The 26,778-nt window shown below is 38.8% G+C and overlaps 1 protein-coding gene across 1 annotated transcript; it reads right to left on the bottom strand.

Moving 5' to 3' along the window:
- Positions 1–30: 30 nt before the first annotated feature.
- LOC129777060 (phytanoyl-CoA dioxygenase domain-containing protein 1 homolog) lies at positions 31–25,505 on the bottom strand. Its single transcript, XM_055783120.1, has 3 exons — positions 25,239–25,505; positions 15,310–15,863; positions 31–455 (listed from the first exon to the last, which is right to left on the bottom strand). Exons 1-3 carry the CDS (start codon positions 25,260–25,262, stop codon positions 173–175), a joined length of 861 nt encoding a protein of 286 aa, XP_055639095.1. The 5' UTR covers positions 25,263–25,505; the 3' UTR covers positions 31–172.
- Between the last annotated feature and the right edge of the window lie 1,273 nt (positions 25,506–26,778).

Below are 26,778 nucleotides of genomic sequence, written 5' to 3'. Positions count from 1 at the left end.
TTTATCTGCAACATTGAATAAACTAATAACTTGATAGAGATACATATATTTGCATATTAAAATACATGGGGAAAAATGTAAAAATAATCATCAACTATGGCACATTTTTTTGCTCTCCTCCTCTTCCGACCCGAGTCCGCTCACGCACGACATTTGCCTTATACTACACGCTTCAGTCTCTTTCGTATAACACCGGAAATGGTCTATCCTCGGGTGGCTGCAGCCAGTTGTCCTTGGCGTACTCACAGTTCTCGGTCTCGATCACGTGGAAGGTGTACGCGTGTCGACTGCGATCCGAGCGATTGGCATCGCTTCGGTGCACCGCCTGGCTGTGGATGAGTACCAGAGAGCCCGCCGACACCGGCACTGCTGTGAAATTTGACTGCGGATACAGAGGGGCTGGCCGGTCGTAGATCAGCAGTTCGTCCGAGGATTCATCCGGATTGCGAATGTATCTGGAATGGTAAACAGTGTTATTGGGTATTAGCTATTAGGTTATTAGGTATTGTGATGTTATGTCTTCTTGAAATGTTCAGGTTGTTCATAAAAACACACATCTCTCATTACGCGTTACAAATCACTCCAAATATTGCGAGAACAGATAAAAACAACACACCCGTAAGAAACTGGCAGTATAATTAACTATCCCTCTTTTCCTCCACAAATGTTCGGACACAACGATTTATGTTAAAGATAACCTTTTTATTTTCACAGAAGCATGCAATCAATGTAACGAGAACATATATTGCTAAGTTAAATCAGTAAAGAACACAATTATTCCGTGGCATTGAAGAAAATTCTCGAACTGAGAGGAACCAGTCGAGAATTGTTCTCAATGCCGCTTCAATAAATTCCCAATATGTATTCGCGTTGACGGCGAAATACTGTCAACATCTGAATACGACATTAGTTTGTATGAGGCCAACTATTCTCTATCAGATGAGTCGGCACTAAGGCAATTTTAAATTGCTAAAATTTGTATGAAATTTTTTTCCTGGCGTTATTTACCTACCAGAAGTACGTTGTTCTGACCCTAATTTAAACTATTTTATATGAATTTTAAGATATTCTCACCAAAACTTACCATTATAATATAAAATTATCTTTAGAAACGTTTTTTGTATGATATTTTTTGACTACTTGCAAGGAAAAGTGATTTTCATTTACATAGAGTACTAATTTGATTTGGGACAAACAGTTTTCAAGTGTCGTTATTGTGCGTTGCCACTTTTACTATTGTGCGATTGGTATAGTGTACGAGTGAAGGTCATTGCTGTCCGCTTTCGAATTGACCTTTTGTGAAGTGGAACAAAGGAAGCAGCGCTCTTACAGCTTGCAGCCCTTGGCGGCTGTTGAACATTGGCATAACGGGATCGCCATCGTGTGGCTGTCGTTAACGGGAATTATCATCACGTGACCATGTGAGCTATTCTTGCGCTATTGTGTTGATCCATAGCGCGTAGCCTCTGTCTCTCCCTGGTTAGGGCAGTAGAGGCAGTATCGGAACAACTTTTATATTAAGATTAGAAATAAGACAAAAAAATTTGTAAAATGGAGAATAGTGGAGGATCTCCAGAGATGGAGATCTCCGATAATGAATCCCATTCAAGATCTGGGAAAAAACATAAACGAGTCCCTCAAAAAGAAGATAATTCTTCAGAGTTTATCCAGAAGATGCACCTGGAACTGGCCCGTGGGTTGTTTTCCTCCGGCCAAAACCAAAAGGAAAAAGCCTTAACGTGATTCAGATCATGAAAGATCTGGCCAGATACCCTTCTGTATCTGAAATTCGCAGGGTTAGACCGAACAAATTGCGGGTTGTCGTGAATGAACGGAAACACGCAAACGAGATTGTTGCTGACCAACACTTCACTCTCGAATATAGAACATTTATACCCTCCCATAACGTAGAAATTGAGGGGGTGATAACTGAAACGGGTCTGACGAGCGAACAAATAAAAAAAGAAGGAAAAGGCAAGTTCAAGAAGCTTCCCTCAATGGAAGTAAAGATCTTGGACTGTCGCCAACTCGGGAAACTCTCCCATGATGGGGACCAAACTAAATTTACGCCGTCAGACTCGTTTCGAGTCACCTTTGCTGGTGCCGCCCTCCCTGACTACGTTATGGTGGACAAATTGAGACTACCTGTGCGACTCTTCGTGCCAAAGCCCATGACTTGCAACAAATGCAAGTCAGTTGGTCACACTTCAGATTATTGTGCCAACAAGGAGCGCTGTGCCACTTGCGGAGAGCAACATGAGGGGAAATCCTGCAGTGCGACTGAGCATAAGTGTCCATATTGCGGAGGATCCCCACACGCGCTCTCAGCTTGTGAAACTTACAAGAGTCGCTGGGAGAAACAGAAGCGCTCTTTAAAGGAACGCTCGAAGCGCACTTTTGCGGAAATTTTAAAGGGCGCTTCTCCACTGGCCCAACAACAACAACAACCAATCTCAACACACAATATCTTTTCCACGTTGCCAGTTGATGAAATGGAAGCGGACACAGCTAGCGGGGGCACACCGTTTATTTTCAAAGGGAATCCCCGGCGCAAAAATGTGACCACTCCCAAAGTTCAAGAACAAGTCCCCCCGGTGATACCCCCAGTTAGCTTGCCTAAAAAATCGAGTGCAGCGGACAAGCAAAATCAGGTTCCTCCTGGCTTCCGTTGGAAGAGTTCACCTTCGAACGACCAAGCACTCGAGGGGATATCAAAAACCCCAACTGTCCCTGTTTTTCCGTCCAGCTCAACTTCCCAATCGGGATTTATAAAGTTGTCTGACCTTTTGGATCAAATCTTCAAGTGTTTTAATGTTTCCGACTCCATCAGAACCCTTGTCATCTCAATGCTTCCAGTATTAAAGACAATTTTACAGCAATTGATGCAAACATGGCCCCTCCTTGCAATGATTATCTCTCTTGATGTCTAATTTAGATATAGAGGTCGGAGATATCACTGTTTTTCAGTGGAATTGTCGTAGTCTTATCCCTAAATTGGATACATTCAAATTTTTAATTCATAAGTTCAATTGTGATGTTTTTGCTCTGTCCGAAACTTGGCTTTCTTCGCGAGATGATATCTCTTTCCACGATTTTAATATTATACGCTTGGACCGTGATGATAGATACGGAGGGGTGCTTTTGGAGATCAATAAGTGCCACTCATTTTTTCGAATTGACCTTCCACCTATTGGAGGGATCGAAGCTGTTGCTTGTCATGCAAACATCAGAGGCAAAGACCTCTGTATTGTCAGCTTGTATTGGCCTCCGAGAGCTGCGGTTAGCCGCAAACAACTTGATGACATGTGCTCACTCCTTCCTGAGCCACGATTGATCTTGGGAGACTTCAACTCTCATGGAACTGCCTGGGGGGAACAGTACGACGACAATCGTTCATTGTTGATATATGACCTTTGTAACAACTTCAATATGACCGTTTTGAACACTGGGGAAACAACACGTGTGCCTAAACCTCCTGCTAACCCAAGTGCTCTTGTCATCTCGCTTTGCTCGAATTCACTATCGTTAGATTGCAAGTGGAATGTAATCCAGGACCCCAACGGTAGTGATCACTTGCCAATCAAGATTTCCATCCCCATTGGGTCGAATTCTTCTGAATCTATAAACATGGCATATGACCTCACAAGACACATTGACTGGAAAAAATATACGGACGCGATTGCTCTAGCCATCAATTCCAGAGATGGTTTACCTCCATTGGAGGAGTATAACTTCCTTTCTCGTTTGATCTATGACAGCGCGGTTCGCGCTCAAACCAAACCCATCCCAGGTTCCACTATTCGTCGAAGGCCTCCCAATCTATGGTGGGATAGCATATGTTCCAAGCTTTATGTAGAAAAATCGAATGCATTTAAAGCTTTTCGGAAACGTGGAACCCCTGAAATTTTTCAGACGTATTTGGACCTTGAAAATCAATTTAAAAACTTGATCAAAGGGAAAAAAACGTGCTTATTGGCGAAATTTCGTGGGAGGTTTGTCACGAGAAACGTCAATGAAAAAATTATGGAAAGTGGCTCGAAACATGAGAAATCGCTCTTCAACGAATGAAAGCGAAGAATATTCACATCGATGAATTTTGAATTTTGTACGGAAGGTTTGTCCTGATTCCGCTCCTGTGCAAAAAATTGTTCGAGATATACCACAAGATAGGTGCGATCTTGATTCCGAGTTTTCGATGGTAGAATTCTCTCTTGCTCTCCTTTCATGTAACAATTCTGCTCCAGGATCGGATAGAATTAAGTTCAACTTGCTGAAAAATCTTCCTGATGTGGCGAAACATCGCTTGTTGAACTTATTATATTGTTCCAGATGATTGGAGACAAGTACGAGTTATAGCTATTCAAAAACCCGGAAAACCCGCGTCCGACTTCAATTCGTACCGCCCAATAGCAATGATGTCTTGTATACGGAAATTGTTGGAGAAAATGATCTTGTTTCGCCTTGATCGATGGGTTGAAACGAATGGCCTACTCTCAGATACACAATATTGGTTCCGCAGGGACAATGGGACGAATGATTGTCTTGCGTTGCTATCTTCAGAAATTCAAATGGCTTACGCCGAAAAAAAACAAATGGCTTCAGTATTCTTGGACATAAAGGGGGCCTTTGATTCTGTTTCAATAGAGGTTTTGTCAGACAAATTACACTCTCGGGGTCTGCCGCCTCTATTGAATAATATGTTATATAACTTGCTTTGTGAGAAACATTTGAACTTTTCTCACGGAGATTCGGCAGTAAGTCGGGTCTCTTACATGGGCCTCCCCCAGGGCTCATGTTTAAGCCCCCTTTTGTACAACTTCTATGTAAGCGACATCGACAATTGCCTTACACAAAATTGCAGCCTAAGACAACTTGCAGATGATGGAGTGGTGTCTGTCGTAGGATCAAACGAATCCGACCTGCATGGACCCTTACAAGATACTTTGAACAATTTTTCAACCTGGGCCATTGGGCTAGGGATCGAATTCTCCACGGAGAAAACAGAGATGGTGGTTTTTTCTAGGAAGCATAGACCAGCAAAACCAAAGCTTCAACTTTTGGGTAAACCGATCACTCATGCTATGTCATTCAAGTATCTTGGGGTCTGGTTCGACTCCAAATGTACTTGGGGGGCCCATATTAGGTATCTGAGTAAAAAATGCCAACAAAGAATAAACTTTCTCCGTACAATTACCGGCACCTGGTGGGGAGCCCACCCAGAAGATCTTATAATGTTGTATCGAACAACTATTCTCTCAGTGATGGAGTATGGCAGTTTCTGTTTTCAATCAGCTGCCAAAACCAGTCTTCCATGTTTCACAAAAAACACTGCGTCCGGAATAAACATGTCCACGCTGCTGTTCACAGGTTGCATCTAAAACTAATTTTTGGGTATTTATTTTTTTGGTCAGCATTTGTACGACGTCGCCCGCTATGCAGTCGGCTCCCCAGACTTTAATTGCCAACATGCATGCAAAAAAAAATAGAAAGCTTCTTTCTATTCAGAGAATGTTTTCTTTGGACGAAACCAAGGATTATTTAATCAGACTTGCAAAATGTGTATGAACCGTCTATAAACTTTTACTTAGTCGCGGCAATACATACACACACTCTTTACAGATACACGGGCCGAAGGTTGTGCAGTCCACTGATCATTCAACAAGAGCCAAAGGTTGTACCGCTCATGACAACTCTACACGAGCTGATGATTGCGCCGGTTAGTGATCATTCTATTCTGGATTCCTCGAGTCGAAAAAGACGCACAACGCTAGATATGGGGTGCAGACTAGGGGGGCGTTGCTGATTAACGGTCAGCTGCATCCCAATAGGAAGTATCCCATGTCGGGCACACGTACAGAGCACTGAAGACTGCAACATCCCAATTATGAGAACACTTGTAATACTAACCTCGAGCCAACCGCGAGTAATCGGTTACATATTACTAACATAGCTGTAAGCAAACATTGTCAAAATATTGAACTCCCGGCCCCGCTAGGCTGACGCCATATGAGCCTTAATAAAAATATATATTTTGGTGCATGAACTTATAGCCTCTTAGTTCGTGCAATTTTTGAAATGCGAACTAAATTTCAAGTTCATTTCTGTGAAAAAGTATTCTACGAAGAAATGTTTTGGGATGAATAATTTCTTTCCGTGCATGAAAAGAAACGAAACGAAAGCAATGAATACTGCGACATCGGGTGATATGTTTGTACATGATGTTCTTGAATTATAAACATCGTGTTTGTTTTCACATGTCTATGTTTGTGTATCATTGTTCGTGTTGGGGATAGACACTCAACACTAGCGAGAATCATGTTCGAATTCAAACAAAAACATGGAATTTTCACATCGCGTGGACATGTGTAAGTGTTTTTCGGAAGACTGGCCAAAACACACCTCATTAAACTCGAGCGAATTCAGTATCTTTGTCTCCGTATTGCGTTGGGATGTATGCCCTCAACGCATACCATGAGTCTCGAGGTTTTGGCAGGCCTACTCCCACTAAAAGATCGCTTCAATTTATTATCTCTTCGGTTCCTCATCCGGTGTAAGGTTATGAATCCATTGGTGATCGGAAATTTTGAGCAATTGATCGAGCTAAATTTTCATTCTGGATTCATGAATTCATATCATGAATTCACCTCTATGCAGGTTGTTCCTTCTTCGTATATTCCCAACCGTGTTTGTTTTCCTGACTACATCAATTCCTCTGTACATTTCGATCTGTTCATGAAGGAGAAAATCCATGAAAATCCAAATTATCTTAGATTGGGGTTCGTTCCTACAATCTTCAATGCAAAGTATGGGCGTATCAATTGTGATAATATATACTTTACTGATGGGTCCTCTATGAATGAGTCCACAGGATTTGGAGTGTTCAACGTATTTTTTAGCACCTCACACAGTCTTCAGAATCCTTGCTCGGTATATATTGCTGAATTGGCAGCGATATACTGGGCGCTGGACAGCGTCGCCTCACGACCTGTTGAACACTATTACATTGTAACGGATAGTCTTAGCTCTGTCAAAGCTATCCGTTCAGTGAGGCCGGAAAAGCACTCGCCATACTTCCTTGAGAGAATACGAGAAATTTGGAGTGCTTTATCCAGACGCTGTTATGTCATTACCTCTGTCTGGGTCCCTTCACATTGCTCAATTCCGGGTAATGAGAGGGCTGACTCATTGGCAAAGGTAGGTGTAATTGAAGGCGATATTTATCAGCGTCAAATCGCCTTCAATGAATTTTATTCTTTAGTTCGCAAAAATACCATCGCTAACTGGCAACGCAAGTGGAATGAAGATGAATTGGGCCGGTGGTTTCACTCGATTATCCCTAAGGTTAGCCTCAAACCGTGGTTCAAAAGTCTAGACTTGAGTCGGGACTTTATCCGCACCTTCTCCCGACTCATGTCCAAACACTGTTCGTTAGATGCACTACTCTTTCGTTTCAATCTTGCCAGCAGCAATCTCTGCGTTTGTGGCCAAGGTTATCACGACATCGAGCACATTGTTTGGTCGTGCGAGGTGTATCTGGTCGCCAGATCGAATTTAGAAAACTCCCTTCGGGCCCGAGGAAGACAGCCCAATGTGCCGGTGAGAGATGTGTTGGCTCGGTTAGACCTTGATTACATATCCCATATATATGTTTTCCTTAAAGCTATAGATCTTCGTGTGTGATTGTCCCTACATCTTTATACCCTCCTTTCCTTCCTTTGCGGGTAATTCGTCCCCTTGCTACAAATAGTAGAATAAGTTGAAATGTAAATAAACTATAGATATACGAATAGATTTAAGAATTGAGTGCTCATCAACATTGTTACAATTTCCTTATATCCCATCCTTCTCCTAAAAATATGTCACCCTTCTAAACTCAAGTACACCGCGAGTAATCGGTTTTCCACCTTACTAACCATAGATGTAAGAAAATTGTTTCTATATATATATAGTTTTAAAAATATATTTAAGAATTCGGCTCCTTTAAACTTAAGTAACTGAGCCTGTAAAAATAAACGAATTAAAAAAAAAACAGTTTTCATTCATAATTTTTATTTTAAAAGTGTGTTCAATTCTTCTGCAAACTCATATTGTCATGCCTACTCTCCCATTTCGTAATATGAAGCTCAATGCCGTCAACGCGGATTGAACTACCAATTCGATCAATTTGAATCTAGATAACTAACAGTTCGACTGAAAAGTTCATAAGGTTGACGTCTAGATGGTGCCTCTCGCAAAAATCAACTTGACTATCACAAAGCACCATCTTTCAATGGATACGTGTCAAAATTTGGAAGAAATCGGTCGATTGGTTCGTGAGTTACAGCAGTAAGAATAAAGCATCTTTTGTTATTGTGAAAAAGATGGAAAATCCGATTTTTTTTTTGTGTTATTGCTTGAGTTAGACTTCGAACTGCTGTGTTACCTTATAAGCTTTTCAGCCGAATTGTTATATTAGCTTGGAGAGCTGGATAGTCTAGTAGTTATTTCATCTGTTTTCGAACAAACAATTTTGCACCCTCTGTCTTCCTGTCAGTGGTGTAGCGTAGCGATCGTTAACATACAAAAAATCCAAGTTTCGAAAATTCATAAAAAATCGTTGAAAATATTCTCGCCCGTTTACATCTATTTTCAGACGAATAAATCCACCTATAGCTAAAGATCTCCCTAATGCAAACCCGCCATAAGAGACTATTTCGGTACGCCTCATAGTTTTTGAGATATGAATTATCAATTATATCTCTTACTAAAATCGATACGACCTTTTCAAAAGTTAAACTTGAGTCAAAAAATTCCCAAATGCTGTGGAAAACTCATATTTCCTCTAACCCAAACGGAATACAAACTTTCATCCGAATCAAAAATACTCATGTTTCGTCATTTGTCGATTTCGTTTGGAATTGCTCTATACCGGAATTTTGTAATGTTTTAAACATTTTTGTTTTTTAAAGTTGTACCCGTTAATGGTTAATTTTGAGTGCGATCTGTTATTTAGTTTGTTTACGGCGATTTTTGATACAGATAATTCTATTGGTCGAAGATATTGTGTAATATTGATTGTTGCAAACAAAAATGTTTATGTGCCGGAATGCTGAAAGTGTTGCAGAATGTATTTGGAGACTCAACCATGTTGAAAACGCGGGTGTATGAATGGTATAAGAATGGTCAAAGAGGGCCGAGAAGAAAGTAACGATTTTCCAAGTCAAGGCCGACCATCAATTTACCAATCAATTAGGTGTAAGCTTAACTATATCAATTGGCAGGATATATTTAGAAGTGTGGAAAACATTGAAGTAGCAGTGACGACTGTTTTACTCGATGATCAATGAAATTATAGAGGAGGAGATACATACTAGACGAAAAAGAAGAAATATAAACATAAAGTATCCGATTGGATTTAATCAAAACATAAAGCATCTAAAAAATAAAAAAACAGAAGGCACATAAAATTTATAAGAAATACAAATCTGACGCTAATTTCGAAAAATATCTGAACATTTGCGAACAGCTCAACTCAACTGTTAAAATCGCTTTTGAAGATTACAACTTAAAAACAGAGTCGGACATAACGTCTACCCCGAAAAGTTTCTTTAATTACATAAAAACAAAATTAAAAAGCAATGGTTTTCCATCACGCATGCACCTTGACGATACCATGGGGAATGACCCAGAAAAAATTTTCAAACTCTTTGCAACATTTTTTCAAGAAGTTTATATTGAAACAGCTGAGGAGGGCCGAGATCATGACTTCTTTGCATTTCTTCCAGAATTTCCATGTGATGCTGGAATCAGAAAACTAACTTACATTAAAATTTTTGACGCATTTAATAATCTTGATGCCTCAAAAGGGCCAGGTCCTGACGGAATTCCACCGGTTTTTATAAAAAATTTGGCATCTGAATTAACTCATCCACTTTTATGGCTTTTCAATAAGCCTTGGAATCAGAAAGGTTCCCAAAAATATGGAAAAACTCTTTTCTTGTACCTATATTTAAATCCGGTGATAGATCCGATGTAAGAAATTATCGTGGAGTTGCAATTATTTCTTGCATTCCAAAACTCTTTGAAGCCATAATAAACCAAAAACATTTTCAACAACTAAAGACACGAATTACGAATAAGCAACACGGTTTTTTCAAAGGACGGTCAACAACAACAATTTTTCTGGAATTTGTCACATTAACTTTGAATGCAATGGACAATGGTAATCAAGTTGAAGCTCTATACACTGACTTTAGTAAGGCTTTTGATCGTGTTGATATACCATTACTGCTTCTTAAACTTCAAAAAATAGGGATAGAAGTCAAGCTATTGAAATGGCTAGAATCATATTTGACTGACCGCACGCAAATAGTAAGGTTTAATGGGAAAATTTCAAAACCAATATTTGTTACATCCGGAGTTCCTCAAGGCTCTCATTTGGGGCCACTTTTGTTCATTTTATTTGTTAATGACGTTTGCGTTTTTCTTTTTTAGTGTTAAGGCACTTATCTACGCAGATGATATGAAGCTGTACATGAAAATAAAGAATGAAGAATGAACTCTCAAACATTCCAAAACGAAGTTAACATAGTTTATAATTGGTGCACTAAGAGTTTATTACAGCTAATGTTAGGAAATGCACTTTGATGACTTTTACGAGAAGAAGAACACCATTGAACAATGGTGTTAAGCTGGGAAATCAACCCATCAGTAGATGCCAACGAGTAAGAGACTTAGGCGTGGTCTTAGATTCAAAACTAACCTTCGTTGACCATTATAATACAATCATCCATAGAGCAAATAATATATTGAGCTTCATCAAACGCTTTAGTTACCATTTCCACGATCCGTACACAATAAAAACATTGGATATAACATACGTCAGATCAATTCTCGAATACTGTAGTATTGTATGGTCCCCCTACATAACTTCACACGAAGACAGAATTGAATCTGTACAAACACAATTTCTATTATATGCACTTCGTAAACTAGGCTGGTCTTCATATCATCTCCCTCCATATGAATTATGCTAAATATAGTCCTATTAATCGTATGATGAGCCTCTGTAACGAACACAGTGAAATAATTGATGTAACCATGTCAAGGTCAATGCTCAAAGACTATTTGAATAGAATAAGATATAGTTAAATTTCACTGTAATATTTGGGCAGCATATTTAGTCTACGCTGGTTTGACGAAATAAATAAATAAATAAATAAATAAAAAAATTGTTGTTTAAATCGTCTTTTGAATTAAACGGATAAATTATCCAGCCAGCTCTCTTTACATTTTTTTTTTAGTTTTAAGTAAGTAGTTTTAAGTAGTATTAAGAATGTATTGGTCTACAATTTTGATTGACGACAATAAAATAATAATAATCTCTTCAAAAAAACACCGACAAAATAAAAGGAATGGTGCTCGGAAATCGTCATTTAAATTTGAGAGAACTAACCCGCGAGATAAATATCTCTCACGAGACCGTTCGTCATATTTTGGTTGATGTTTTGGGCATGAGAAAACCCGCAGCTTGACTTGTACCAAAGGAGCTCAATTTTCTTCAAAAATTTCATCTCAATTAAGTGGTCTAAGATATGTTTGAACTATAAAATTCTGATCCCACGTTCATCCAACGAGACATGGGTGAGACTTTTTGCTATTTCCGAAAATGAAATTATCGCTTCGTGGGACCCGCTTCGCTGGTGCTCCCTTGGCCGAGTGGTTAGCGTCATAACTAACATGCCGGGTGTTCGGGTTCGATTCCCGTTCTGGTCGGGGGAATTTTTCGTCAAAGAAATTTCCTCCGACTTGCACTGTGATCACGCGTATTCTAGAGCTTGCCACTCAGAATGCATTCAAGGCGTGTTATTTGGCATAGAAATCTCAACTAAGTACTAATAAAAATGACGCAAGTAATACTACGTTGAGACGGCGAAGTTCCTCTAGGAACGTTAGTGCCATTGAAGAAGAAGAAGAAGGGACCCGCTTTTACAGCATTGAGGACATAAAAACGAATTTGCTGCGTGAACCGAAGGCAATTTCTGTATACAGCTATAAAAAGTGTTTTGGTGATTGGATACTTTCGTTGGACAAAAGTGTATGACTTCAGGAGGCGATAATATAAATTTAGATGATAAATAAAGCATTTTTCTAAATTCAAATTCCCGGTATATATTTGACAGAATGTATGCACCTAAACCCTTAACGAGTAAGTTGTCAGTAGTTCTACTAGCTGTAGAAAAATGTCCCATATAGGACGAAGATTCGTCGTCCCTGTGTTTCCGAAAACAAGAGTTTGCTTAGTCAGGAACACTGTTATATCGCATAATCGATGCAATATATCATATCTATCTTTTGATTCCTTCTCCCACCGATCGGTCATATGTTGGTCGATGTTTGAATTAAGTTTAAGATAGGGAAACTGGGGGGAATGTGGTCACCCTAAGGAACATGCCCATTTCCCGTTCTTCGAAGAATATTGTAGCTCAACTTATTGTAGTTGAAGATAGTAAGCGGTTTTTATTAAGCAAATTGGAAATAGTACATTTTTTATTATTAGAACCTCACTAGAAAAATCGAACATTTTTTTAGTGAGGAGGAAAAGTGGTCACCTGTGGGGGCAAAGTGGTCACTCGCCCATATCACGCTAGAAGAGATAGATTTATACGTGTTTTGTTGGCCAAATTTGCTTAAATCATTATTGAAATAGTAGGTACATGTATGAAATGAGCTAGGCCTATTCACCTAGAATCGTAATTGAAATTTTCTCATACGTACAAAAACGTAGTAGGAAACACATAACGTCTTTCAAAATAAGAAAAAAAAAATGATATGATGCGCAACCGCACTCTCAAACGGCTTCGTCAAACACAGTATTCGACCGGTATTTAATTGAGTGGTTCTTCAGTAATTCTCACAGAAGTGTCATCTGGCTGTGAGATAGATCTCATAAGGTTTGAATCGCATGTACAGAGTTACTATGACTTAAGTTTTTCCAAATTTTACATCAGCGCTCCTCTTGAGTTAATTTTTTGAACAAAGCTATTGTTTACCCGTTATGCCCAGGAATTATAGAATCAACTTTGTTGTCGATACAATGTTTCTAGGTATTCCTGGGGAGTTTATTTTTCCACATTTTGATTTGTTTTCTGACCACTGTGTGCCATAGCAGTGATATCATGACCTAAGCTTTGATCACCTCGTTTTGACCAGGGATCATAAATCCAACTTTTCAGAAGACACCATATTTCGAAAAGGTTTTACCTTGATTTGATTATTTTTTATCACTTTGTGCCTTAGTGAACTTAACTATTGTCATCCCATTAAGGTCAGGTATCATAGGATCGACTTTGGATAAGACACAATGTTTCTAAAAATCATTTCTGAGAAGTTGTGATTTTTTTTCGTTTTGATTTTTCTTGACCACTATGTGCCCTAGTGGTGATATTATGTACTAAACCATTGTCATTCCGTTATAAACAGGGATCATAGGATCAATTTTGCTGAAGACACCTGCTTTTAGAAAGCATCTCATAGGAGCTATCAATTTTCCTGTGATTTGAGGACTTTCGAAGCACTCCGCAACCATAGCAGGACGAGATGAAAATACATGTAATACTGCTAACGCGATCAACATTCAACTCTGGAATACATTCTATGTAGCCGACAGAGGTGAAAGACTGAAGAAAGAACTTCTTCGAACTCAACTCATTTTAAGCCGGAGAACAACCTCAGTCTTTTGGATCATATCACTTTCCGATTGAAGAGAACAATGAGGGTCTACAGTTTTGATACAAGAGGTGGTGAAGTACCCGTCAGGCGCTGGAATACCTCCGGCAAGCGATTGCCATCGCCCTCGTGTCAATCCCGTCCTACAACATCAGTACCTCTCTCCAAATTGACAGCATCACGAAACATCTTAAGTGAAACATCTAAGCTACACATGCAACGTACCGTCACCGTGAAGTCAACATGAACGAATGAAATGTCAGATATTCTCCCATGGAAATCGTATGGTAGCCATTACATACAGTGACTCAAATCCGTAATCGTACTCCATCATGCAGATCTCTTTTCAGTTCTTTTGAAAGTCGAAAACAAGCTTTTGGAACATTCTACTTAGATAAAATTATAGTGTCATATGAGAGTCAAAAGGTTTGCTATCTGTTTTCAGAATAATGGTTTTTATTTCTCTAAAAATGGCGAATATATTTGCTAATGTATGAAAATTGACTCAAACTCATAATCGTACGCTAGATGAAATCTCAATGGTCAATTGGGTCAATTTCCTAATTCCATCATTATTATGGTATCCCTTGTTCATTGCAACTGTCTTTGGCTGTCTTTAGCTTTATCTACGAGTTTTTTGGTGTATTCGGAAGGTATATTTTTCAATTTTCTCATTAGGTGGGTTTTAAAATCGTTATTTTTAGAAATTTGATGGTTTCTAAATTTCCTTCACATATAACTTCCTTAGTTTTTTACTGGGATTGATGTCGGAAGATTGTGGAGGAATATCAATAACTTTTGAGTAATTGTAATGTAACCATTTGCGAACTTCATATGTCTTGAGCTCTGGGCCATTGTCTTGGCGAAACTTAAATCCTCGATTTCATCCCAATTTGTTGACACTGTGTTGACACACACAAAATACAAGGCGTGTGTTCATATTTCGTTCCTGCCTTATAATTTTTTTGCCATTACCCAAGAAGTTAAGTTTTCAGTTCATTTCAGAACTATTTAAAAAAAATTCCACTGTGGACCTGCAAGTTCAAGCGATCCAAAGCATGTTTCCACCGGAGAACGCTGTGCATGTTAGATCGATAGCACCGGAGCTATCGATCTAACATGCACAGCGATTTTCATGCCGTCTGGTCGAGATTACTTCTGAATTTTTTGATCTCACGAACACATTGTTGTTGTTTCCATGTGTTGCCAAAGGCAGATTGATATGGTTAAGAAATGTGAAATAATGGTGCAGGTGAAACAAAATATAATCGCTTGTGACCGAGTGTGTGTCAACTGCGAAAAAGACCACCGCGATAGCATTCGCGAAAAATACTCAGAGCAATGCGTACATTGACATAAGGAAACAAATGGCGACTGATAAGTTGGACCTAAACATTCAACTATGGTAGAACTACAACTACGAACTCGAAAAGCCACTGTACAGTAGTCGTTCGATAACTGGGCCTACTTCAACTGGACTTTTTTTACAGGGCCTGCGTTAACTAGGCTGCAGTTCATTTATGTATCAACTTTCTGTCGGTATAATCATTACAATCTATCACACGTGGTTTATCTATTCCTATAAGTAGCATCCGAACTCACCTCCTATGGACCCCACTTCGGTGGGAGCCTTTGATGAAATGCAGGCAACCATTCTGAAGTGTCGCATCCTCCAGCGGTATCCAGAATCCGATCGTTGAAGTTGGCTCAGTGTACAAATAGGTCGCATCCTGATGCGATTTAACCTCTCCACCGACGCCGGGATTTTTGAAAATGTACATACTCTGAGCGACGGCTGGCTTCTGGAATCCCAGCTGCCAGCACACCTCCTTCACCCGGTTAGAGCAGGTGATCGCGGAAAAGGTTGGATGATCGATGTGCAGCGCATGACCCACTTTGTTCAGCGCAACCGACGGGTCCACCTGGAGTTCACCGTTCTCACCGATGGCACCCTCCTCGAAAAAGTATCGAACTTTGTCACCGCTCTCGAGGAAGTAGCGATCCTTGCTTTGGGTTGATGTGGCGTTAACGGTGCTAAATACTTTGCGTTCCTCCTTCGGGGCGTCTTTGTGGAGGTTCTGACCTGCCTCGAGCAGTTCGGTGACCTCTTCCGGAGTGAGGAAGTCATCGAGGACGGCGTAGCCATCTTCCAGTATCTGGAGAAGAGATTTGAGAAGGAAAAAGATTCATATTCATATTCATATTCATATAATTATACGCTATTTTTGATAATCGAATATTTGATTTTTGCAATTTTTCGATTCGAGCATCTGTTTAATGTGTCATCAGCATTTTCAGAGCAGATCAATAGCGTCGCAGCGAAATTGCTCGAATTCCCAAGCTATTGCGCCCCAATGCCAATCATTCGCGATTACAGATGCTGCTCTCACGAGACACAAAAGAATGAAGATCATTATTTGGCCATCAGTCTGAGAAAGGCATATTTCCCTGTTTTTCGTTACCTACCGTTTTCCCGTTAGTCATTGTTGTTTCGCTTAACGTTTTCCTCTTCAAGTCGTGTTCCCCCGTCTATGGCAGATTTCTCCTCCGCGATGGAGATGAGCGAGCGAAGTTATTTTTAGAACGTATTCATTCATTTTCATTCTCAATTTTCTCACGAAACCACCGGAACTGACAAAGAAGAAAAATCGCATACTTTCGCGTTGCATCATTTGAGTGGAGTGGCCACCGTTGAGAAGAGTGCATCCGAAGCAAGCGTCGCCGGATGATGGCATGAGAAGACGAGAAATCACAAATGATTTATATTCACGTGATGGCGCATAGGTCGGCAATTGCCAGCGCGACTTTTTGAGTCATGAACGCAGAAAGTGCATTTGGCATCGTTTGCGCAGGTGATTCGGCGTAGCTGACTTTCGCTAGTTCTTGTTTTTGTGGGCCCGAACGAAACCTTGGACTCATAATTAAAAATGTCACTGTGGGAGATGAGCATCAATTAAAGCCGATTTCTTCATATTTAGATGGAATCGGTTACAACTTTTTCTTGTTTCAAATTTTCATGTCAAGTTCGTCCTACAAATTCACGGCGCCCACTCACAAGTGCCGGCGTTTCTACATAATGTGAGCCGTGTACAACCTAACCCCAAAACCAAACAGCTCACTGGTCGAGTTTAGTTTCCCATTTTTCAGATTCGAAACCGTGTAGGAATACGTTCGCGCTCGCAGCAGCAAAACAACCTGATTGCTGCTAACGAAGCGTTATGGACAGCATGGACCCTGGACGGTGATGAGATGGGTTTTTTGGTTCCTCAACAATTAAACAGCAGTTCTACTGGGTGGAAAGTGAGGGTGAGCGGACGCCGTTCAACTAGCAGTGTTGAGCGTAGCTAATTTGAAAGTCCAATTAGGCGACCGGTGGCATCAGAGCTTCTTGGTTGACTGGTCAGTGTGCTAGGGCTAGCTCCGATTGCTGGGAGCGTGCATGCAGAGACGAAGCGGGGTCAGGCTGTGAAGCGGTTGCCTTCTAGGGAAACCTGCCATCTATGGGCGTAGAGGAATGCCCAGGTGAGCGTCAGATTGACGGTTGAATGTGGTCTATCGAGCGAGAAGCGGTTATTCGGTTATTCGATTCTTGAGGTTTGCGATTGAGACAATACCACCGCCGCCGTTGATAGTAACCGTATGTATAGACATGCTTTCCGGTACATCTATTCCAAATTGGTTTATATTTATTGCCCTTATTTGGGATTGATGCTTTTATGATTGTTATGTGGCGTTATGCGCGTGCTGAAAGAGCTGGCGTAAGTGTTTTGTCACTTTGCTTTTAGTGTCCTTCGGTTTCTGTGCCGATTGGAACAACAATCGGATTGCGCCTTCGACATAAGGCTACTTTCATCATTTGTAGCAAGTGTTTTGTCAATCTGATTCAATTCAATTTATTAACATTTTGTAATAGTGAATATAGCTATACAAAAACACAGCTTAAAGTATTCATTTGTTAAATAGGGTTTGACTTGATTCATCATAAATATGTCTGGTGACATGTGAAAGTATTATTTCTCCTCTGCACGCTTGCGTAGCTCGAAGGCGTTGTTTTCATTCTGTCTGTTTTTAATAGTTGATTACCTTAAGGGTAATCATTAAATATCGGACAATGAGGCAGCTATCGCGTCCTGTGTTCGAAAACATTTATAACATTTCAATATTATAAAAGTATTTCAGGAAAAATTGGCTTTCCAGTATCTCTCAGTACCCAAATTGAGCATCAAATAGTAAGACCACTCATTAATTTTATCGGAAAACTAGAAGTGGGTTATATCTGTGATATAACCGCAAGATAGACGTAGTATCTGAACAACGCATTCGCACGCAAAACATACCTCTTTTGTTTGTTCAATTGCTCATTTGTTTTACTACTTCCACTGTAGATACCTCACGTGAAAAAATATCTGGATAAATTTGCCATCTAATGGGTTATATTATAACATAACAGTTTTGAAAAGTTTATAAGGTAACACAGTAAAACTATTCTTTTTTTTTCAAAATTGAATTTTATTATTCAACATAATTGCCTTCGAGGGCGATACAGCGGTTATAGCGATCTCGCAACTTTTCGGTACCATTTTTATAGTACTCTTTCGGGTTTTCCAAAATAGGCCTCAGTTTCGGTAATCACTTTATCATCAGTCTTGAATTTCTTGCCAGAGAGCATTCTCTTCAGGTCTGCGAACAGAAAATAGTCGCTGGGGGCCAGATCTGGAGAATACGGTGGATGCGGAAGCAATTCGAAGTCCAATGCATGCAATTTTGCCATCATTTTCATTGATTTGTCATTTTTTCATTTTTTCACAATAACAAAAGTTGCTTCACTCTCAATGCTGTAACTCACGAACCAATCGACCGATTGCTGTCAGATTTTGATACGCATCTATTGAAAGATGGTGCTTTGTTATAGTCAGGCGCCATCTAGACGTCAACTTTATGAACTTTTCAGACGAATTGTTATAACATAAGAACGATTCTGCGTAATGTGCATTTGAAATTTCTTAATTTTTCGTTACATTTACGTCGAGTGAAAAGTGTTTAAATGACTTCCAAAGAGCTCATAATGCATCATCACATCGGACAACCTCCGAATCAGCGGGGCAATTCTTCTTTTGAAGCAAAGCAACCGTGCTATGTTTTCGTGGTCTGTAAATTATATAGTTTTATTCTGATTATAACCTTAAATCGCGAGATCTCTTTTATATAAAAATAGAGCAATTCAACTTCATTGGTAGTCGCGATTGTTTTATATTCATTGATTTTATTTAAACTAACATTGCCCGTAGAGTGATTTACAAATTTACAATCTAAATTTATGTTGTCTTGATTTTTTGGTATCAAAACATCGCTCATACGCTTCGTTCAGATGACCAGATTTGCCACATGTATAGAATATTCTGTAGTGTACATATTTTTGCCAAATTTCAAATACAAAATCTGTATACACAGAAATACAGATTTTCAGCAAAGATAAAGAATTCACAGATTTAAATTGGAGGCGATCTGGCGTAGTGGTAACATCCATGCCTCTCACGCTAAAGGTCACGAGTTCAATTCTCACTCCCGACATTCTTCCAAAAATGGAAGTAAAAAGTGACGAACCAGCCAAATGAGTTGAAAATCACTATAATACAGATAATATATAATACAGATTTAAAAAAAAATCCATTTGGCAGAACGAAAGCAGCTTCTGCAATTTAATCTGTCGTTGCCATAACTCAACATGATGAAATAGTAGAGCGCATGAGAAACAATGACTTTACTATTTTTTGCTATCAATCAACCGTTGAAGATTCTTGACCATCAGCAACGAGGTGGTTTTCGGTGGAGGCAATTCTTAAGCAAAATCCGGTTATCAAAACTTCGGCCTTGATATGCCAAGCTACTAAACCCTAATGATTTTAAGCGCCAATTTCCCCAATACACAGTATGTTCAATTAATAAGGGGACTTTTTATATAACACGTTCGTCGCCCAACGCGACGTTTTTGAGTTTCTTGCAAGGCCCAACATTCGAATAAAATATTGAATGAAGGTCAAACTTAGCTTGTAGACAACTTTTACATGATCTAATAATATTTTTATTAATTTGAAGACGAATTGACAATAATAATACATGCCAAAGACATATTATATGGGTTTCGCAAAAAACTGTAGTACAAACCATCCGTATTATAAATTAATAAAAAGTATACTATGAACATTACAATAATATGATTATGATTTTATTATTTTTTTACACATCTCATAGTTACGTTTAGGTGCCTATTTTATCTAATTCCTTATAAAAAACTTATTCAATTTGAACGAGGAAAGTGTCACCCATATCTGGGTGACGGGGCGACGAAAGTGTTAAATCATGGAACACGTAACGCCATCTGTTGAACGTGGATAATATTAGAAAGGTAAAGGTCTCACCTTTCACACGCAGCCAACTTTATGTAAATCGGTCGACAGGTTAAAAAGTTATGTGCTTTTTAATGACAATATGTTTTGTACTTGTATAATAAAAATACGATGGAACGAAGAGCAAATATTAAATTTTGTTTCGACTTTTTGTTTTGACTTTTTCGTAAGTTCGTGAATTTTTGATGAAAAAACAGGTTTGTGTCATCGATTACAGTCAGTATTCTCCTGATCTATCACCATGCGACTATTTTCTGTTCTCAAAACCAAAAAACAAAATTTAATATTTGCTCTTTGTTCCATTGTATTTTTACGACACAAGCACAAAACATACTGTCATTAAAAAGCGTGTAATTTTTCAACCTGTCAACCGATTTACATAAAGTTGGCTGTTTTTGAAAGGTGAAACCTTTACCTTTATAATGTTATCAACGTTCAACAGATTGCGTTATGTGTTCCATGATTTGAATATTGTTTATTAAACATATTGTGTACGTTGAAGCTGGTAATACATAAGGCTTGGATAACGAATTCAAGCTACTCAAGACGAATCTTATGAAGCAAAAATCGAGTGACTTAGATATAACTTGGTCCCAGCTGTTGGATGTCAAAAGACGTGATCGGAATTTTTTGTATCCATTGCTGAGGTCGTTTGCAAGACACTTTTTGATAACTTTGCATTCATCAGTGTGTGTTGAGCAAATATTTTCGCTTTACAATGCCAACAAAACAAAGTCCAGAAATCGGTTAACTCCTAAAATGATCGGTTGACTCTATTTAAGAAGCGAAGAATTATGTATCGGCTCAAGGAGAAGCATCAAGGATGAAATTGATGGAAAATTCGAAGGCAAAGTCAAACAAAACCATGAATAAACATAATTCAATTAATAATTTATTTTGATGTATTGATACGACTTTAATAACCCATAAATAAGAAAAATGAATTCAATATTAAAATAAACCTTTCTTTTCATTTTTTTCCGTCCGTTTTTAATACAAACTTTATGTACAACTTTTTTGTGCCAAAAAACAGAAATACAGATTTAAAAACAATACAGAACTCAATTTAACAAACCTGCAGATGGCTATGAAGTAATAACGCACCAAATCAAACGGTTGCTGGCCAGATTTTTTCAAAAAATTATATATACACTGGAAACTTCCCAAATAACAATTCCCCTATAATGCGACTCAACCTAATTTTTAAAAGCGTCATTACTCTAGAGCAAACTATCTGATCAAAACAGAGTCTTTAACATAAACTTTGGAAAATAAAATAATATTCCAATGATAATTTAAGAAAATACTAAATAAAATCAAAGAAAGCTCACTTAAAAATTGAGTTTATTTTATATAAACTGTTTATATATTTTCATCAGAATACTGAAATCTCACAAGAACGTAAATAATTGTTTTTAAAATTAATGAATATCAATTCTGGTTCACAATCTTTCGAAAATTACGGAATGCGAACAGAGATGAGTGCACGTCGCAAAATCTGACATACAAATGATACACAAATTTCTGCATAACTCAAGAACTAATCAAGCAAACGGAACCAAATCTGACATGTAGGGGTTTTAGGAGGCAAGAAATGTTTTTACTGTGGTACGACATTTCTCCCCCTTCTCTAAGCGTTCCCTAAGGTGAGGGGGGGGGGGGTCTATCTTACAAATGAAACACAATAACTCAAGAACTAAGCAAACAAACGGAACCAAATTTGGCATGTGAAGGTTTTAGGGGGCAAGAAATGTTCTTATTGTGATTCGACACTCCTTCCCCCTCTTTAAGGGACGCTGCACTTCAAATAAAACACTAATCGAGCAAACGGAATTAAATTTGTCATGTAGAGGTTTCAGAGAGCACGATCTGTTTCTATGGTGCTTCGACACTCCATAGAGTTCACTTAACTCGAGAACTAATCAAGCAAATCGAACCAAATTTGGAATATGATGGTTCTAGAGGGCAATAAATGCAAATGTTCGACCGGGTAAGTCTCTCGACTACTCAATCCTTTCATTAACAAATACGAAGTACTCATGGTGGGCTGAAAATTTGATTTTTTCAAAATACAGAACATAATTATCTCATTTACAAATGTAGATGATCTTTTTGAAAAGTATTTTTTTAAGGGTTCACATGGACACTGTCTATACACTCTCCCCCCTCCCCGTGGACAAGCGTGGACATTTTTGTAACCCCTACCCCCCTTAAGTTGTCCACGTGGTATGTGGACAGCCCCTTGGTCGTTCATTGGTTTTTTTTTCATTTATTTACAATGACAACATCCCATTGAGAGACTAGATCTGATTCACAACTTTTCACCAATAAGCCCGATCCATGGCTGCAGTTCTCCAACTCACGGCTGTACCGATTCTTGTCAAATCCTGCTCCACCTGGTCCAATCACATCGCTTGATGGGCTCCTCTGCTTCTTGTTCCTACCGGATTCGATGCGAACACCATCTTTGCAGAGCTGCTGTCCGGTAATCTTGCCACATGGCCTGCCCATCGCACTCGTCCAGCATTGACGATTTTCTGTATGCTGGGATCGCCGTAGAGTTGAGCCAGTTTGTAGTTTATTCTTCTTCTACACACCATCCATCAAGCGATCCGCCTTTTGAAGGACTTTGGGAGGCAGCAGTGCGATCAACGATCGCGATCATTTATTGAGGGTAATTGGAGAAAATCCCGTTTGTATAGAAGACATGAAAACTTTGCTAGACTAGGTGGAAGCTTGTCTGAATTTCAGATCTATACTACCCTTCCAAACGGCCCATCCGATTTGCAGTCACTAACTCCTGCGCATATTCTTATCGGCTCTTCATTACAAGAATTGCCAGAACCAATTTTGCTAGAGATTCGAACCAATCGGCTGCGTTAGTGGCAGCTTATTCAACAAAATTTGCAAAAATTTTTGGAAAAGATGGCAGAGAGAGTATTTGTGCCAACTTTAAGGACACTCAAAACACTGAAAACCACCGATATCCGTTCAAATTGTCAAACTTTTCATAATAAAAGAAATAATATGCCTCCTCCTCGAAGAGGTACATCCGGGAAAGAATAGGACAGTGCGAGTTGTGACCTTGAAAACGGCCGCAGGTTCGCTACGCCGGTCTGACCCGGTCGAAAAAAAAAATGTTTTTTTTTTGCCAGAATTAACAGGAGGAAAGGATAAGGAACAACCCAATTTCAGAAACCATAACCAATCACCAATCCGTCCTACATGGTCGAAGAGGATATTCTATTTTTCAGAAATCGCCGCTATTTCTAGGTGGGTGAGAATATCTGGAAATATCATTTAGAGGCAACCTTGGACAGGAGATAGTTACTCTCCTTTTCGCATCGATATTCCGTGAAATTAGTAGAATGTAAACAAGAGATCGCTATAATAATTAAGTTCCAAACGGAGAGAAGAGAGATGACGTCATTCCCGTCGACGAAGAACGAAACATATATGTTTTGAAACGAGCAGCTATCATTGTAGTTTAGTTGGACCTAAGTATCCCAAATCCGTGATGAAATGAGCCCAAATGAGCGTGATTAATGAGATAAATGTATTGTAAATAAATTGTATATGTTGTGGAATGTTATATGAAGAACATGAAACTGTGTAATAAATTTATGGAGAAGAGTGCTATGTATTGAGTGTTATTCATTTCTATGTTGGAAGAATCAAACGGTGTACGCAGCAAGGAATAGGAGAGTTGCCGTCCAAATTATTCCTAACAATTTGTGAACCCCAACAGACTCTGTTGCCTTGAACTGGTTCTACATTCAAAAGTACGCTACGGAAGACGATTATGTTGCTCCCGTTTAAAAGATGAGAAAATTTAGTACAGGATATAACAGTGGAACATCTAAATTAGTGGATTTAAATAACATTTTAGAAGTAGAAACTTGAAAGTTAGGAATTTTTTACTGTTTTTTTAAAATTTTATCCTAAAAATTCATATTGAACTTTATTGTTTTTATCAATCAAATTAAAGCTACAGTATCAATATAAATAATTCCTGGTGAAAATTCAAACAAAATGTTCAAAAATCACGATTCTTAGCGCATTATAATTAGAATTACCACTCAAATTTCACTTAAAAGTTAAAAGGTTACATCTTTTCTTGAAATAAGTCATTTTTGAAAAGTAAAAAAAAAAAAATTCAAAATATATATAATCGAGTCTAAAATTGTATATAATCGAGTCTGTATATAATCGAGTCCGACCTGTATATACATTTTCCTTTTTTGGCCGATTACAGAATATAAATCCCAGCTTGGCAATAAATTTTAGCAGCGTGGAATGAGCTTGACGAAACACATCGTTGAGGATTCATTAATGCAGAATATCATCACCCGATTATTTATCGAAATATCACTGATTCATTGCGAGTACATTTTTTCGGCACCACTGAATAAAGCAATCTGAAAAATATTATTAGTGCGGATGACTAATTGCAAATTAAATACCCGTGTATACTGTGAGGCGAAATTTTCCACGAGAGAACCATCCTGATTCCATCAACGTTAACATCCAAACTCAAGTTATAACTTGTAGCATAGTGTTATTAATCTTTGTTTGTCATTCAAACACATTTTTCACTTCGCGATACCTTATCACATCTATAATTTTATTTTTCGTTCGTGCCGTTTGTCCATGTTGCTGAGTCCTAGTGTTATCAAGCAGGCATTCGAAACGTTCTGGGTTGTGGAACCAATCGAAAGCAATTTTCGATTGTCATTTTTGACCTTATTAACTGTACCACTACACGAAATCGCTCAGCCCAACCATTCACGTAAACATACCGGCCCAAGGTGTGCAAAATTTCAAAAGCCGCTGTAGATCCACACAGCCAAAAACGACGACAAACTAAAAATAGCGGCCGTACGTAACAAGCTGTTGATCATGCTGGTCGCAATGGAAAACGAGGAAATGTTTCTCACCCACTAATAACAGTTCCATTCCTTCCCGGACAGTTTGGCGAAAGCTGTAAACCACCAGAAAATCGCCATCAGTGTTTATTGCCTGAACCAAGCGGTAGAACCAATGAGAAGCGCCCGACGTGCGCGCTAGGTTGAGCTCCATGAACTAAGCCGGCTAAAAATACGACGGTGAATCTTCTTTGCTCACCTGATTGATCAGAAGGTTCCTCATGACCGGCTGAATATTCCAGAAGATTATTAATTTGGGTACGAATACACTTTCGATCGTCGATCGGTTATCACAGTCAACGGACCAGCGTGTCACTTATCAGCTGTAACTCGAACTGTCGTCGTTCGCTGGGGCTTATCACGGAGGTTTGCACTATACTCTGTTATGAATGGAAATGATGATACTTTGAAATTCTCCCTAAAAGCTGTACGCGTCAAAATCTTATAACAAACTACGCTTAGCTTAAGCGCAACGTTCGCTATTATACGGCCGAACTGAGAGAGATCCTGTTCCGCGCCAGAGAGCGTAAGCGCGTTGCATTAATTATGTGCACGTCGTTGCACATCGGAGCAGTGGTGCCAGGCTTGGAAAGGAATGGACTTAGGGGCTGAGTGATAAATATTGTACAAAGAGGATGTTTGATGGTAACAAATAAAGTCATAAAACTGATCAAACGCAGTAGAATGTCTAAACTCGAATGGCAACTTTGCCGACCGTGAATCATTGTCGTTCTCTCTCTTTGTTGATTTCATGAAATGTATATAACATTCTCTCTGCTCGTTTTGCGCTCTCGAATCACACCTATGAGGCACTCAAAATTTGAGTGGCTTTTTGTTTACATCATCTGTTCATTCACTGTGGACAGTGCGCAACTGACCGCAAGCACTCACACCGGTTGTTTGTGTTCACTTTGATATAATGCTGTTCTGAGTGCGTGACGCACAAGGCGTAATTATTTTCGTATCACTGTTAATTGTTTGCAGAGTTAAAGAATAATGCGAGGTGTGCTGCTAAACGTATGGGTAAATGCATGGTCCGGTACTAATTTGCATAAGACAGTTATTATCATTGATTGCTGGGTAGTCAAGCTTTACCGTGTGTCGATTCTGCTGATTGCAATGAAAGCTATATTTTCTTTTGTATATGAATGGATTTTCGATCAAAAAAATTGTTGACATAACAGGTCACATATATGAAAACAGATCACTGCTCAAACTGAACAACTCTGAGTGACTGCTTCAAGATTTATGAATTATGGTTTTTTTTATGAATTAGTAAAATAAAAAATTAAACCGACTTTTTTATAATAGTGACAATAAGTTTGATTTTTTCATTGAATGTTTATCTTATTCTATTTTCATAAATATGAGTTTTGATTCAAGAAACAAACACTGAACGTTGAAAATTCGCGAATACCATCATAAATCTGTTGAACCACTGTATAGTATTTTACAATCAGATTGAAACAAGCCAAACAACGTGAACAACTTAAAATCAATGTGGCAAGAGCTTAAATGTTTTCATGACCCATTCAGCCATATAGTATTGCCCATAACGCTATTGAGCTACACGGGTAAGGTGATGAAGAAAAATTGTCCCACTTCTTCAGGCATATTTTTAAATGATGCATTATTATCGGGACCAGTCATTCAGGAGGACTTACGATCAATTATTCTTCGTTCCCGAACAAAACAGAACATGTTGGTAGCCGATGCTGAAAAAATGTTTCGGAAAATTT

Source organism: Toxorhynchites rutilus, chromosome 1, assembly GCF_029784135.1.
Source record: "Toxorhynchites rutilus septentrionalis strain SRP chromosome 1, ASM2978413v1, whole genome shotgun sequence".
NCBI classification, from domain to species: domain Eukaryota; kingdom Metazoa; phylum Arthropoda; class Insecta; order Diptera; family Culicidae; genus Toxorhynchites; species Toxorhynchites rutilus.
Note: the sequence above shows the minus strand (reverse complement) of the source record. Positions and strands in the feature narration are given on the sequence as shown.